The 14,014-nt window shown below is 59.1% G+C and overlaps 4 protein-coding genes across 4 annotated transcripts; 3 read left to right on the top strand and 1 right to left on the bottom strand.

Moving 5' to 3' along the window:
* Window positions 1–552: 552 nt before the first annotated feature.
* Window positions 553–1,344, top strand: D7B24_006275 (uncharacterized protein; the record flags this gene model as incomplete). The annotated part of the gene is made up of 1 exon (XM_028640409.1): window positions 553–1,344. The coding sequence occupies one exon, from the start codon at window positions 553–555 to the stop codon at window positions 1,342–1,344; it is 792 nt and encodes a 263-aa protein (XP_028495396.1).
* A 4,158-nt stretch (window positions 1,345–5,502) lies between these two features.
* On the top strand, window positions 5,503–6,636 carry CAF17 (ccr4 associated factor; the record flags this gene model as incomplete). Its single annotated transcript, XM_028640408.1, has 1 exon — window positions 5,503–6,636. One exon carries the CDS (start codon window positions 5,503–5,505, stop codon window positions 6,634–6,636), a length of 1,134 nt encoding a protein of 377 aa, XP_028495395.1.
* Window positions 6,637–6,765: 129 nt separating this feature from the next.
* D7B24_006273 (uncharacterized protein) lies at window positions 6,766–7,530 on the bottom strand (the record flags this gene model as incomplete). The annotated part of the gene is made up of 1 exon (XM_028640407.1): window positions 6,766–7,530. One exon carries the CDS (start codon window positions 7,528–7,530, stop codon window positions 6,766–6,768), a length of 765 nt encoding a protein of 254 aa, XP_028495394.1.
* A 2,931-nt stretch (window positions 7,531–10,461) lies between these two features.
* Window positions 10,462–13,988, top strand: D7B24_006272 (uncharacterized protein; the record flags this gene model as incomplete). The annotated part of the gene is made up of 2 exons (XM_028640406.1): window positions 10,462–10,588; window positions 11,053–13,988. The coding sequence occupies 2 exons, from the start codon at window positions 10,462–10,464 to the stop codon at window positions 13,986–13,988; spliced, it is 3,063 nt and encodes a 1,020-aa protein (XP_028495393.1).
* Between the last annotated feature and the right edge of the window lie 26 nt (window positions 13,989–14,014).

The following is a 14,014-nucleotide window of genomic DNA, read 5'->3' as shown; positions in this document are numbered from 1 at the left end:
ACTGACCAAGAGGCTTAGGAATTACCATGCGCGTCCGCCTGGACCCGAGGCCAAAGTCCGAACTCCCACGCCTGCGACTGACCCATGGCTTCGCGGCCTTACACATCCACACCGCTACCGACCGCGAGCCCGGAATCCGAGAAGTGTCCATGGCACATCCACCCCTTCCGTCCACATCCCCATCAGCCAGGTTATAACACTCCGGCCTTCCCACCCCCCCATCGTCAGCTTCCGATTTCAGCATCATTCCAAACATCATCAACAGCTTCACTCAACAGCTCGACTCAACTGCTCCCGCAACAGCAAATACCATCCAGTGCCCCACCAAACAGCACTCTTACCTAACCATCACACAATAGCCAGCGGCTCTTAGCCCCTGCTCGCATCATCCAAGACGCCATCTCCCACTCAGCAGCCTAGCACACCCCTGCTCCTTGCCGATTACGGCTTGTCTGCCTTGAGTCACAACCAGCAAAAATTACACCATCTCAACTGTTCGAGTCACCACCACCACCATCCTGGTGCTACTTATACAAAATGCCATCCACCACCATGAACCGCCCCCCTCACTCCCCATTCAACACCCACACCACCAAGCAACCCTCTCTGCGCAAGACCATGTCCATCACGCAGACCTACTACCTCGCCCACAAGGCCCGGGCCAAGCTGTCCACCGAGGCCGCCCGCGCCGATCATGACCTCCGCCTTCTCGTCGGACACGCCAACCTCCTCGACAGCCTGATGCTCGACCTCGCCGATGCCGAGCGTGAGCAGGAGTCGTGGTTCAACCAGTCCGTCCGCGGCGCACAGGAGGAGAAGAAGGACCGCCACGTCCAATGGGCCGACTCGATTGTCGAGGACCCCGAGGAGGACTGGAACGCCGACGACGCCTCCTCCACATCCTCTTCTGACGAGTCCGAGTCCGACTCGGAAGATGAGTACGACAGCGACGAGGAGGACGACATTGAGATGGCCGACGTCATGAGCCTCCGCCGCATCTCCTCCACCACCAAGCAGATCCCCATCCTCGCTGTCGAAGAGGACGAGGACGATATGGAAGAGGACGACCTTGAGGAGGACTACGCTCAGCTCGAGCTCGTCCGCACCTCTTCTCACTCCAACTCCCCGCCCGACCTGGCTCACGACTCAGACTACTCTTCGGACGACGACGACGCCATGCCCCCTTCGCCTCCCAACACCATCCTCACCTTCTCTGAGAAGGACGCCAAGCAGGAGCCCACCAGCGAACAGCAACAACAACAACAAGACAACCTCTACTCTGAGGGCTTCTACCTCCCCAGGAGGAACCCAGCCCGCCTCGTGTCCGCCATCTCCGTGTACTAGAATGCACCGAGTGACGGTTACGACATTGACGACTATTGTTTTGTTTACTCCTGCTTGAGCGACAGCGATTGGGGCATAGCGCGGCGTTTTCTTTTCTTTTTCTCAAGGATACCCAGATGGATCTCCCAAAGGCAGCAATGCCCAACTCTTTTTCTTCTGTACATATATTGGATCGGCATGGATTGCATAAGAAAAAAGCAACCAGGAAGCATGGAACGGAATCACATCTCTCTGGCTGCCGCTCCCCACGGGTCGAGTGGCAGCCTCATCATTTCTTGTCATCAGATAGTTTACACACCCTCGCGTCGCTGCGACGGCCGAGGTGAAATCTCACTCTTCAATTGAACACAATTCAACAAACAACCCCCCGCTCCTCCCTTCTGCAGTCGCACCAAAAAAAAGTGAAGTCACCACCAATGCAACGCCAAAAGGGCTGCTAACGAGTCGCAGAAACGCTTCACGAGTCAATCACAGCGGTATGACTGCATAGGCAGCAGCAAAGTCTAGCAGGAAAAAAAAGGCGTGCCCCGCCCGATTTCGGTACCCGCGGCCATCGGTCTTCGGCAACATACCGTCCTCCGCCGGGCGGTCAGGGAGGGGAGGGGCGTGGGCGGTCATGGCAAAAAAAAAAAAACCCACCGACACGCCAAGGGGACAGAGAAAGGAAGGAAAGAAAAGTCGCCAGGGCGGCCGGGCAGACCCCACCCACCCTACCAGCCCAGCAGCCCGGCGCGACAGATCTCTCTCTCTCCCCCCATCGTATCGACACACCCTCTCGACCCCACCCCTTGTTGCAAACCTTGTCTGGTGCCTGTCTTGGTCAGGAAGCGTCTGATGAGCAATCACCGCCGGCTTTGTCAGACGCAGCCGAATCCGAGGGACCACCCTCGTCTCACTGTCTCATGGTGGGGGCAGTGAGGATTCCAGCTTACCGACCACCTCACACGCGCCGCACCACCCCCCCTCAAAATATGTACGACAAATACGACAAGGGGGTTCCTGCCTGACCTTCATTGCTTGGTCAATAATTGGAAAAGGCAGGGCGGGCGACGCGGGCTGGCAGGCAACGGCGCATACTACACGGCAAAAGTGCAGAGAATAGCGGAAGCGCACGTTTCTCTGTCTTTCCCAGTCAGCTTTCGCTTGGGCCGCGTCGCCTTCACCCTTTGCGGTCGTCGGTCAATGGCAGCACACCTCCCTTCCCCCGTTCCTCCGCCAATCGCATGGAGACACAAGAAAGGCTGCCTGAACAGGCAGCATAGGAGGGAGGGTGTGGCCTCAGCACAGCTTACCAGTATATCTGGTCGGCGTTGCTATATTTCGTTTCTTTTTTTTTTTTTTTCGCTGGATGCGGAGCAAGGAGCACGTTGGGGGCTGGCTGGATCATGCCCTTTTTACGACCTGACCTGGCAGGCCGCTTTGATTGATTGTCTCGATTCATTTGGCCCCTCTCGGTTTCTACGTTACTTTTCGACCGCTTTGCTGGCAAACAGGGCAACGGGCGGTGAGGAAAAGGATTGGCTGGGGATGGATGTGCTGTCGACGTTGGGCTGCTGTACTCTGCTGTGCTCTATGTTCCTGCTCTGTTATGAGCTGGGATGGCTTTGCTGTCCTTGCGTTGGGCCATGCGTTTGCGTCTGAGGGAGATTTCCCGTTGATGCAGTAAAAGGGGTACTGTTCTCACGCCAACGTATTTTGACTCGAACGAACAGAAGCGCATGACAATTTGGGGCCTTCGTCAATCGGAGGCGCCGCACCAAAGCCTGTATCATCGTCACACGCGCACGCACGCACACACACAGAGCGACGCATCAAATTACCACTTACTCGAGTATGCCCTGCCATCAGCACTACTCACTGACACAGCCAGCCCAGGAATCCTGCATACACGGCCAGCATGATTGCTATCGGTCAAGGCGATCAACAAGACCGCGCAGGCTGACGTGGACGGCGCGACCATGGCGCTTCAAGCGATGGATCGGGGATTGCCTGAATAATGAACGCTGTGGCCATGTTTGACACTTGCCTAGCAATTCAACCGGATACAGAGTAGGTGGCTGGAGGTTAAAGCTGCCGGACGATATACCATTGCACACCACAGTTAGTAGAACAGAAGCAACAACAAGTCCTCGAGACGAACCATCGGCCCTTTTTGGCAGAACTGAGGCCGGCCTTTTTCCCAGATGCAAGGGCATGTGAGTTGCAGTGCAGTGCAGCAAGCCCTCTGGCGGAGGAACGGCGGGTTTCGTGTCCTGCGGCTCGCGAGCAGCTCCTGTTGGGGCCCTGGACTGGGCTGGGGATGGTGGAGGGGGTGTCTCTGCCTCGGTCCCACTCGGGTGCCGCGGATGGCGTTGGTGATCACCCGGCCTTTGCGCCGTGGGGTTTGGCGTTATCGTTCGTTATCTGTACGTTCGACTCGACCTTGCTGGAGAGTACATGTACGAGACATGCGTCCTGGCGAATGAGAGAGTTGTTTCGAGACGACGACGGAGGATGACACCATCCTCCAGCGTGATCACTCACTAAATATGCTTCTCCTGTACTCGTTGTCCCGGTCACAGGCAAAAGCCAAGTGCAGATAAGCATGGCCCCTTATCAGATGCCAATGGCATCACCAGGCGGGTTCTGCCTGACGCGCAGAGCCCGCCCTTTTGTCGCGACTAAAATCATGCTCCCGCCCTTTCTCAGTATCAGTGTGCAACATGCGCGTGGCGTGGAGGGCGGTGAAGCCTGTTGGAGAGCGCTGCAGGTGACATGCGAGACAATGTCTCTCCTCGCCGTGCGCATGTCTCGACTGTCTGTCTGCCTGTCTGTCTGGGAGAAGCACGACAGCCGAGAGTCATTACAGGCTCACAGGTACCATCACTAATGGGATCGGCCGACCGGAGCCTTTCGCAGAGTCGAACCTTGATGGGGACCGAGTTCGGTCTCGGCTGCCGTGATCTCCTCCCGGTTGCGGGTGCGGGGACAACAAGCAGCTGTGGGGACTGATGAGGCCCCGTGTCTCGATCAACGCAGCATCGATTCGATCGCTGGAGCGGATACTTGTCGAGAGTCCAGGCCCATCGGGGTGTGCTGTTGCCGGGGACACTGAGGTCATGGAACCATTCTTGCTTGCCTCGGCGGGGGGGTTTCATGATAAAGTCTACGACGCGGCCTACTTGGCAAATCGCCGCCCCCATGTCGAAACTGTTGAATCTTGATTGTTTGTCATGGACAGGTAGGGTGGGAGGGAAGGGGGGGGGGGGGGGGGGGGGGTGGGTATGATTGAGGACGACCCTGTATGCGGCGCGGGGTGGATGAGCCAGCTTCAACTGAACGGCCGTCTCAGGCCACGTTCTCCCATCCAGTGATGCATCTTGGTCCCATCACGGTGGGCAGATGACGGGCGGGCCGTCACGGGTCCAGACTCTGCGAGCACCAGATGCAAGGGCACGAGGCAGCGGCGGCGGCAGGTTGTCACAAGCACTGTCGGCCATGCTATGGTAAAAATCGCCGTGGGGGGAGGATGCTTGGCCACGGAGTTCATCGCCAGCATGTCCGAGATCCGTTTTCGTTGCGGAGATCAAGGCAGATCGGGAATCTGGCAGCTGTGGCAGGCCCTGGTCGCCATCTCTCACGAAGCGGAATGCCTGATCGAGTTGGACGGGTGATGACTCAACACCCGTCGCGGTGTCGGGCTCTGGCAGGATGCCGACCACCGATCATTCTGCGGCAGGGGCTTGTCAGCGGAGAACCAGGAGCCAGCCAGTCGCTTGGTCAGACAGGCAGTGGGGTGGCAGTTGTGATGGACCCTGAATAAGGTACAGCACGTCGAACCTGCCACGCACAGACCAGGCCATCCGAGAGTTCCTTCCGTCAGACTCAAAGCTCCAGTCGCTAGGGCAGCTGCCAATCACCGGCCGAACCTTCCGCAGAGCTTGAAGGGGGGGACAAAGGGAAGCTTCATGCCTCACGTCATTGCCTCGTCGCTGCCATTTGAACTCTGCCTCTCTACAGTCACGCCTCCCGACGCTTGTAACATCCCACACCCGGACAACTGCCGGACACCGAGCAACGAACGTTTCGACCCTCACATCGGGTCCTTCGTCGTTCGTATCACATGCCGCTGATGCATCATCATCAGTAAACATCCCCGGACGACATCGCACCATCACCATGCGACCCCTCCTCCGCTCAGCTGCCCCGGCATCATCCGCCAGCCGCCTGCTCCCCCGCCGTCCATTCTCCTCTTCGGCCTGCAGATCTGCTCTTCCCCCTCCCCCGCCTCCGGCCGCATACGCCCCCCTCCCTTCCCGACGCCTCATCTCCGTCTCGGGCCCCGACACGGCCAAGTTCCTACAAGGCGTCATCACCGCCAACATCAACGCACCGGGGCCCCTCTATGCTGCCTTTCTCACCGCCACCGGCCGCATCCTCAACGACGTCTTCATCTACCCCGACACCCTTGCCATTGGCGCCGGCGCCCCCGAAACGAGCTTCCTCATCGAGGCTGACGCCGACCAGGCCCCCGTCCTCGCAAAGCACATTCGCCGCTACAAGCTGCGTGCCAAGTTCGATGTGCGCCTCCTCGACGACTCGGACGCCCGCGTGTGGCACCTCTGGAACGACGCGGCGCCTGACCCGCCAGCGCAGTCCACCGCCGCGGGGGACCTGATGCCCGACCGCCGTGCCCCGGGCATGGGCTACCGCCTCGTGCGCAAGGGGGACGCCGCGCCGGCACTGGATCTCGAGCAGGTCGACGAGCAGGCGTATACGCTGCGGCGGTACCTGCGCGGCGTGGCCGAGGGCCAGGGCGAGATGCTGCGGGAGCATGCGCTGCCGCAGGAGAGCAACCTCGACTACATGGGCGGCATCGAATACCACAAGGGCTGCTATGTCGGCCAAGAGCTGACCATCCGGACGAAGCACCGGGGTGTCGTGCGCAAGAGGATTCTGCCGTGCGTCTTGTACAACGAGGGGGATGCCATGCCAACCGAGCTTGCATACCGGGACGAGGGCGTGGACGCTGGTGTCATACCGTGTGAGGCCAAGATTGAGTCTTGCAGCAAGAGGGCCAGGAATCCGGGCAAGTGGCTCAGCGGCATCGGCAATCTTGGCCTGGCGCTGTGTCGACTCGAGACGCTGACGGATCTAGCAGGGCCGTTGCCGACTTCTTCCTATCAGCCGACGGACGAGTTCAAGGTCGAGTGGACGGCAGGCGATGCGACAAACAGCCTCAAGGTCAAGGCCTTTGTGCCAGACTGGCTGAGGCAATCTCTCGAAGCAGTGCCGCCACGAAACGCGACCTAACATGTGGGTCGCAAGCCAATGTACATCACCATATATAGTGTAAAAGTAGAGAAAATGGTGGGGGTATCAACTTCCTTTTCAAGTCTCGTCCCGAGACTCTCAGTTCTGGCAGCTTTCTGGGTATCATGTCTATGTCGTTGTGCCGTCCTCCTCCGCAGTGCCTGCCGCCGCCTCTTGCGCTGCCGCTAGCTTGGCAGCATCCCGCTTCTTCTGCACCGCGATCATCCTTGCCTTGAGATCCTCCCACTTCGGCGCCTTGCCCTCGCCGCCGTTCGTCTTCGGAGCGTCTTTGGACTCCGTCTCGGGCGGCAGCTCGCCCCTCTTCCGCGCCTTCTTCTCGGCCTTGCGTCTCCTCGTCTCCTCGAGCCTCCGCTGCAGCTCCTGTATCCTCTCATCGCCCTCGTCCTCCTCGCGGTTCCTCTTCTCCTCGGCCTCGCGCCGGAACCGCTCGTCCTCCTCAGCACGCCGCCTTCGCAGCTCCTCCCCCATGCGTGCCTTCTCCCGCTCGAGCTCCCTCCTCTTCTCCTCCTGCTCATCCCTGCGCCTCTTGGCCTCGCCCTCGGCCGCCTCGAGCTCGTCGATCATGCGCTTGCGCGCGCCCTGCACCTGCGCCCTCTCGGCGGCCCGCAGCGCCTGCGCCTCGCGCCCGCGGTCGTAGGCGCCGCGCGCCGTCGCGTCGAGGAGCACATCGCGCGCCGACTCGAGGAGCGCCCACTTGTCCGGGTCAAAGGCGTCGCCGGCCTTGTCGGGGTGGTGGAGGAGCGACGATTTGCGCCACGCGCGGGGGATCTGCTTCGGGTCTGTCGTCGCCGGGTCGAGGCCGATGAGGGCGTAGAGGTCTATGTTCTGGGACGCGTAGTCTGTTGCCTTTTGGGTGAGGTCTTTGGTGTCCATTTCGGTGGGCGCCCTGGGGCAGGATGCGTCTGTGTTTGTTGTGTGCGTGTGTGTTATTCGTCTTGGAGGGGTGGAATGGTCAAGTCTGCCTGGTCTGGAGTTGCAATGGGCCTTTTGCTCTTCGGATGACGATAAGGTGCTGATTAGATCGGTTTGTTGATTATGTAATCCTGACTTGGACCTGGCCTCTTGATACAGTAGCATGGCCAGTTCTGTGGTGACTTCTAGGCATGCGAAATATGCTCCATCAGAGGCTAACTGGTGCCTTGTGAGCTTTATTGCATTTATTTCACGTGAAGTATTGGAATCTGGATGGTGACCGTCTTGTTATGAGTACTTGATACCGCCGGGCATTTGTTTTCCGGGGAGTTGCCCATAGCTCGAATCCAAATGCTGGATTTTTGTCGCCGGCGTCATTATTGTTTCGGTGGCGTGGTGGTTATGACCGACGGAATATTATCTTTGAATATAGATTCAGAGCTCTTGCTATCAAAGCCAGTTGCGTAAAGCTCTGACCATGAGAATCTCGAATAATGACACGACCCGCTATCCCACGTCGGAGCCGTAGGGACATGGTCTGAGAAGACGCACGAGATATTTGTACCTATTCCCAGTAAACCCTCAACAAAGCCTATGGTGCCACATAATCTGATCATTATCCACAATATAACTCCACCAGTCTGCTCAGCATCCATTGGGTTTTATCTGCAACTCGTGAACTCCTGAGGCCACTCCACTTCTGGGGTTGCAGCTTGATTTCAAACCCGTCGATCGTGTACGTACCCGTCCAAAGGTTGAGCTCTCGAATAAATTGCCAGAAGACGATGTTCTGATAGCTGGCCACAATCTCGCACGGATCCAATAGGTGTCAGTCACGAAGAACCGGCCTGTATTGGGTACAGACTTGACAGGAGCAACAACGGGGAAACGAAAGAACGCCTGGGCATCGTGACAGTTTCCGTTCGGCTTGAACCTGAATTGGGCATAAAGACTGAAGATTCGAGTCACCAGCTCATTTGAACTGCTGCGTATACAAGGTTCTTGATACGGCCAAGTCTCATGCAACGTGATGCTTCACGTGTCGACGCAGCATATGGCGTCAATGTTGCAGGTCACAACAAAATAGAGTACTGTTCTTCGCAACACTGTCGGAGACCGTCTTTCCTACCTTCCCTGCAACCCCTGCCGAGTACTCTTACACTGTGGCCCTCCGGCACTTTTCGTCAAGCCATACTCGTAAACGTGGTAATTACACACCCATTATAGACTGCCATCGAGGTCGTCTCACCGTTGTTCCTCGCTTGTGTGAACGCATGTCGGCGATGATTGACGTCGTATCGGATCCGTCCATTTCTTGGCTGTTCGTAACCATCAATTGACGAACCTTCTCCGTTCTCGATTGTCATCCTCTCTGGCGATGGGATACGCAACCTGCGAACTGATTCATTGGCTCGGGAGAGTTCAGAGTCGATCTGTGAACACTTATCAGGCAAGGGACTTGTCTCTCACCTTGAGGGTCAATCCATGATGGGGCCATGCCCCATCCGTGACACCATCAGCTCCTTTATCGAAAGACTTGGCTGTCTAGCAAGAGGTTGGCGCCCACGTGAGGCTCTAGATGAACCCCGGATATTCCGGTTCATAGTCACATGAACATGGCGAAACCCCAGATTGAGCACGACGATCGTGGTGCGTATCGCGCCGGGCCAAGCTGACTGATCAGCTGAGACATGCAGGGCTCGCATGTTTCTTAGACGATTTTGACTGCTCATGCTGTTTAAGGAAAGGGGGGCTCTCCGTACTACGTAGATCATCGTCTATCATTAGAACCAAACTCCCTCCCCAGCCAAGCAGTTGCGCGGCAAGAATTGAAACGCATATCCCATCGCGACAAGAGGAGCAGAGCATGAAGTCCGTCTTCGTCTCGAGGCACACCATACCCGAAACACCGCAATGGAACAGGCCAAGCCAGGCCAAGATGGTTGGTGAAAGAGAGTCTGGAAAGCGGCCGATCGGTCGACGCGGAGGGAACCGTGCTCGCGATCCAGCAAGCCGCTGACCACTCAGATGACCAAGACAGGCCAGGAAAGCAAGGAAGCCGAGGGCGACAGCGCGGGCGCCCGCCGATAAGGGCCGGGGAGCGTTCCCCGGAGTTGGCTCTAGTGCGTCGTGCATGGGGATTGGCGTTGGGGCGAGTCCCCAGAAGCCTGTGTGATGGCCTACGAAGGGGGAAAGCTTGATCAGCACAACATGACCGGTCATGTCGTTAGATGAAGGCTGTGCTCGGTGACTGACTGGATCGGCCGGTTGACTGCATGATTGGGAGAGGCGGAGCTTCGTCCCATGGCATCGGAAAGGTTTGGGCGGCGGGGTGGATGCAGAACCAGGCAACCAGGGTCAGCAGGGAGGGCAGGAAAGACAGTAGATCTGGGGTTGGGAAGAGGAATCCTAGGGGCGCTCGAACGTGACAGCGTTGAAGGTTCAGAGAGTCAGTTTCAGCTGAGTACGAAGAAGAAGTATCGAGGGGGATGGCGCAGAAGCAAGTATAAGAAGCTCGGCCTGGACGCATCGATGGGGCGAGCACAGCCCACGGAGCTATCGAGCCATTCCAGGCATCAATCAGACCAGATATAACAAAGCATATCCCCCAGATCGGCCTTTACTTGTAGGCGCTTGGTTTCTTGGCTCCTCCATCACCAGACCATAAGAAGGAAGCATAGTGTCTGCAATACCATTTGGTGCCATCCTTTTCCAACGAACCGGGATACATATACATACCTACACACAAAACACCAACTACCTACACACCTACTACCTACGCACTGCCGACAACCAGCCAGTGAGGATTCTACAGCAATTATCGGCTTGGGATAACCACCAACCGTGAACAACCTCCATAAAGAACAAAAAACAACCACCAAAAATCACATAATGTCCTCGTCAGACAGCAACAGACTCTGGGACATGGGCCACGAGCGACGGGGTTCGGCAGAGTCGACGAGCTCGACATCGTCCACATACAGCGCGGCCGACATGGACCTGATGCTGCAAAGGCGAGGTGCGGCGTGCGGGGAAGCGCTGTACCGCCACCAACGGTTCCCTCCCAGCAGGACGTTCACAGGGGCTTCAGGGGCGTCAGGGGCTGGGCCAGATGGCGATAGCGTGGCGGTATCTTATCGGCAATGACAACTCGGTGCTTGTGCCCCACAAGAGGCACAAACCCCCCCACACGTGCCTTCGCGACTGAATCGAGTGAAGTGCAGCGCATCATCAGTGGCCGTCGCGTCCCCTTTCCAGCCTTGCCAGCCCACCTTGACTTTTTAGCCTTGTCTGTATGCTGCATTTTTAGTAGTGGTCCCTCTTTTTTGTAGACACTCCAGTGTGCCTTTTTCGTGATACCCCCCGCCTTCCATTCTCCGTCGACCATCCCCTCGACCTCCATGTCATGGACGTGTCTTCTACGGTTTCGGCTCATACCAGGCAGCGCCAGCCTTAGACGTTTCTACTCTTATTCGTACGAAGCCTCCCGACAGAGATATACCCTCGCCGAAGAGTCATCAGGCGAAAGACCCCGGCCGCTCTACTTCAAAGTGCCCAGCAAGGGCAAACCGACGAAGCAAAAACAGCCGCTTGCCTCGGAGCCCAATCGCCCACTGAGCGCCTCGTTCACATCTGCCTCGCATCTTGAACCCCTCCGACCCGCTGCCCGACCCAAGGCTGCCCTCAGGAACCGCGACGGCGGCTACGCAATCCACGCCCAGAACATGTCGAGCCACGTCCAGATCGTGGCCACGCCCACGGCCGACACGGCTGGTGCAGGCCTCCTCCTCCACTTCGACCACCGCCGTTACCACTTTGGCACCCTCGCCCAGGGCACGCAGCGCGCCATCTCCCAGCGCGGCCACTCCCTCGCCAAGCTTGACAAGATCTTCATCGCCGGCGAGGTCAACTGGGAGACCACCGGCGGCATGCTGGGCATGATGCTGACGGTCGCCGACGGTCTCGCGGCCGTCGCCCAGGATGTCAAGAACTCCAACGAGGCGAGGCGCAAGGAGGGCAAGCGCGAGATCGCCACGCCCAACAAGACGTTTGAGATTTTCGGCGGCAAGAACACAGCACACACCGTGGCCACGGCGCGAAACTTCATCTTCCGCACCGGCATGCCCATCAAGGCCGTCGACCTGACCCTCGACCCCCGCGCCGCCGCCGCCGGCAGCCCGACGCCGCACGACTATTCAAAGCCAGACTGGGAGGACGACACCATCTTGGTGTGGCACGTGCCGGTCGTCAGGAGCCGCCCTGCGGCGGCGGCGGCGGCAGCCGCAGCAGCAGCAGCCACAGCTGCTGGAAATGGTACGCGCCCGGTGCGGAAGCGAACCTTTGACGTGATGCACGACGCTGAAGCCGGCGCTGCCGTGACAGATACGAGATTGGGGAGCCAGTCGCCTCGCGCGCGGTCCCGCTCCGCCTCGCCCCCGCGGAAAAGGCAGCAAATCGCCGACAACACGGTCCACGACATTGTCGAGAACATGTTCAACTCGGACTGGAGCAAGGACGGCCTGTTCGAGACCAAGCTCGCCGACGTGCAGATGCCGGCCAAGATCTTCATCCGCGAGAACGGCCACATCAAGAAGTACAACGGACCGACACCGAGCACGAGGGATGCTGTTGTGCCTGACATTACGGTCCTCGTTCGCAAGCCCTGGCCGAGTGCCTTGGTCACCGACCTGCCGCCCACGACCATGTCTGACACGTCGCTTTGCTATATTGTCAAGAACAGGGGGCGTCGTGGAAAGCTGAACCCCAAGGTCGCGATCGAGCTGGGCGTGGCCAAGCCCGACTTCAAGCGCCTGACCGCTGGTGAGACGGTCAAGGCCATGGACGGCAAAGATGTGACCCCCGATATGGTGCTCGAGGCGCCTATGAAGGGCCAGGGCTTTGCCGTCCTGGCCATCCCCTCTCTGGAACACGTGTCTGGCTTCCTCGGACGGCCCGAGTGGCAGTCGGACGAGCTGCTCGACAATGTCCAGATCTTTTACTGGATCTTTGGAAAGGGTGTCTTTGATGACCCTTCGATCCAGGACTTTATCAAGAGCAAGCCCCACGTCAGGCATCTCGTCATGGGCGCTGACATTTCGCCCAACATGATCACGTACGAGTCTTATGCGGCCCTCTTTACCAAGCTGCACCGACTCGACCCTGCACGATTCCCCGTGCTCCAGTTCGACAACACATTCCGCGATATCCCCAAGGTCGACGGCCTGACGGTGGAGATTGGCCGTACTGGCATGAAAGCCCACATGCTGCCCAACTTTAAGATTAACGACGCCGAGATCGTTCCCTTCCCTCTGCTCAACGAGGCCGAACAGATCGATGCGCAGGTCATCGCCTTGGCGGAAGAAGCCAGGCAAAAGGTGGCTGAGCCCAGCTTCACCGACCTCGTGGAGCAGGACGAGAAGGACATTCCCAACCGGGATGCCCTCATTGTGCCCCTGGGCACTGGTTCAGCGGCCCCTTCCAAGTACCGCAACGTCTCGTCCACCCTCATTCGCGTTCCCGGCGTTGGCAGCTATCTCCTTGACGCTGGTGAGAACACCATTGGTCAGCTCCGCCGCGCGTTCCCCGCAGAGGAGTACGAAGCCATCATGAAGGAGCTCCGCTTCATCTTCATCTCCCACATGCACGCCGACCACCACCTCGGCCTCGCCGACGTCATCGCGCAATGGCGCCGTCTCACGGCGGCCGGAGACGGCCAGTCCGCGCAGCAGCTCGTCATATGCGGCCCGACGCCCATGGAACGCTGGCTCGGCGAGTACAGCCAGGTCGAGGACCTCGCGCTGCGGCGCATCAACTTTGTCCGGTGCGACAGCGTGTCGTGGAAGACGCGCGGCGGGTCCATCCCCGGCGCGCCCCTCGACAGCGGCCTCGCGTCCGTCGTCGCCGTGCCGGTGCAGCACTGCCACCAGGCCTTTGCCGGCGTCCTCACCTGGCCCTCGGGCCTCAAGATCGCCTACTCGGGCGACTGCCGGCCGAGCAACGACCTCGCCGACGCCGGCCGCGGCGCCACGCTCCTCGTGCACGAGAGCACCTTTGACGACGACAAGCGCGACGACGCCCTCGCCAAGAAGCACTCGACCATGGGCGAGGCCCTCGGCGTCGCCAAGCGCATCGGCGCCCGCCGCGTGCTGCTGACGCACTTTTCCCAGCGCTACGCCAAGATTCCCCTCGTCGAGCAGAAGATTGAAGCTGCCGAGGCCGGGCCCGAGGCCGAGGCCAAGGACCAGGTCGTCCTCATGGCCTTTGACCAGATGCAGGTCCGGCTCGGCGAGTTCAGGCACGCGGCGGCGTTCCTGCCGGCGCTGCGGCGCTTCTTCGAGGTCGAGGAGGAGACGAAGGAGGCGGAGAAGGAGAAGGCCAAGGAGGCGCACGAGGCGGTGGAGAAGAAGAGGAAGAAGTAGACAGCTGGCGACGTAGAGAACGAAGC

Source organism: Verticillium nonalfalfae (assembly GCF_003724135.2).
Source record: "Verticillium nonalfalfae strain VnAa140/NRRL 66861 chromosome Unknown scaffold_43, whole genome shotgun sequence".
Taxonomy (NCBI): Eukaryota; Fungi; Ascomycota; class Sordariomycetes; order Glomerellales; family Plectosphaerellaceae; genus Verticillium; species Verticillium nonalfalfae.
This window is presented reverse-complemented; position numbering and strand designations above follow the sequence as displayed.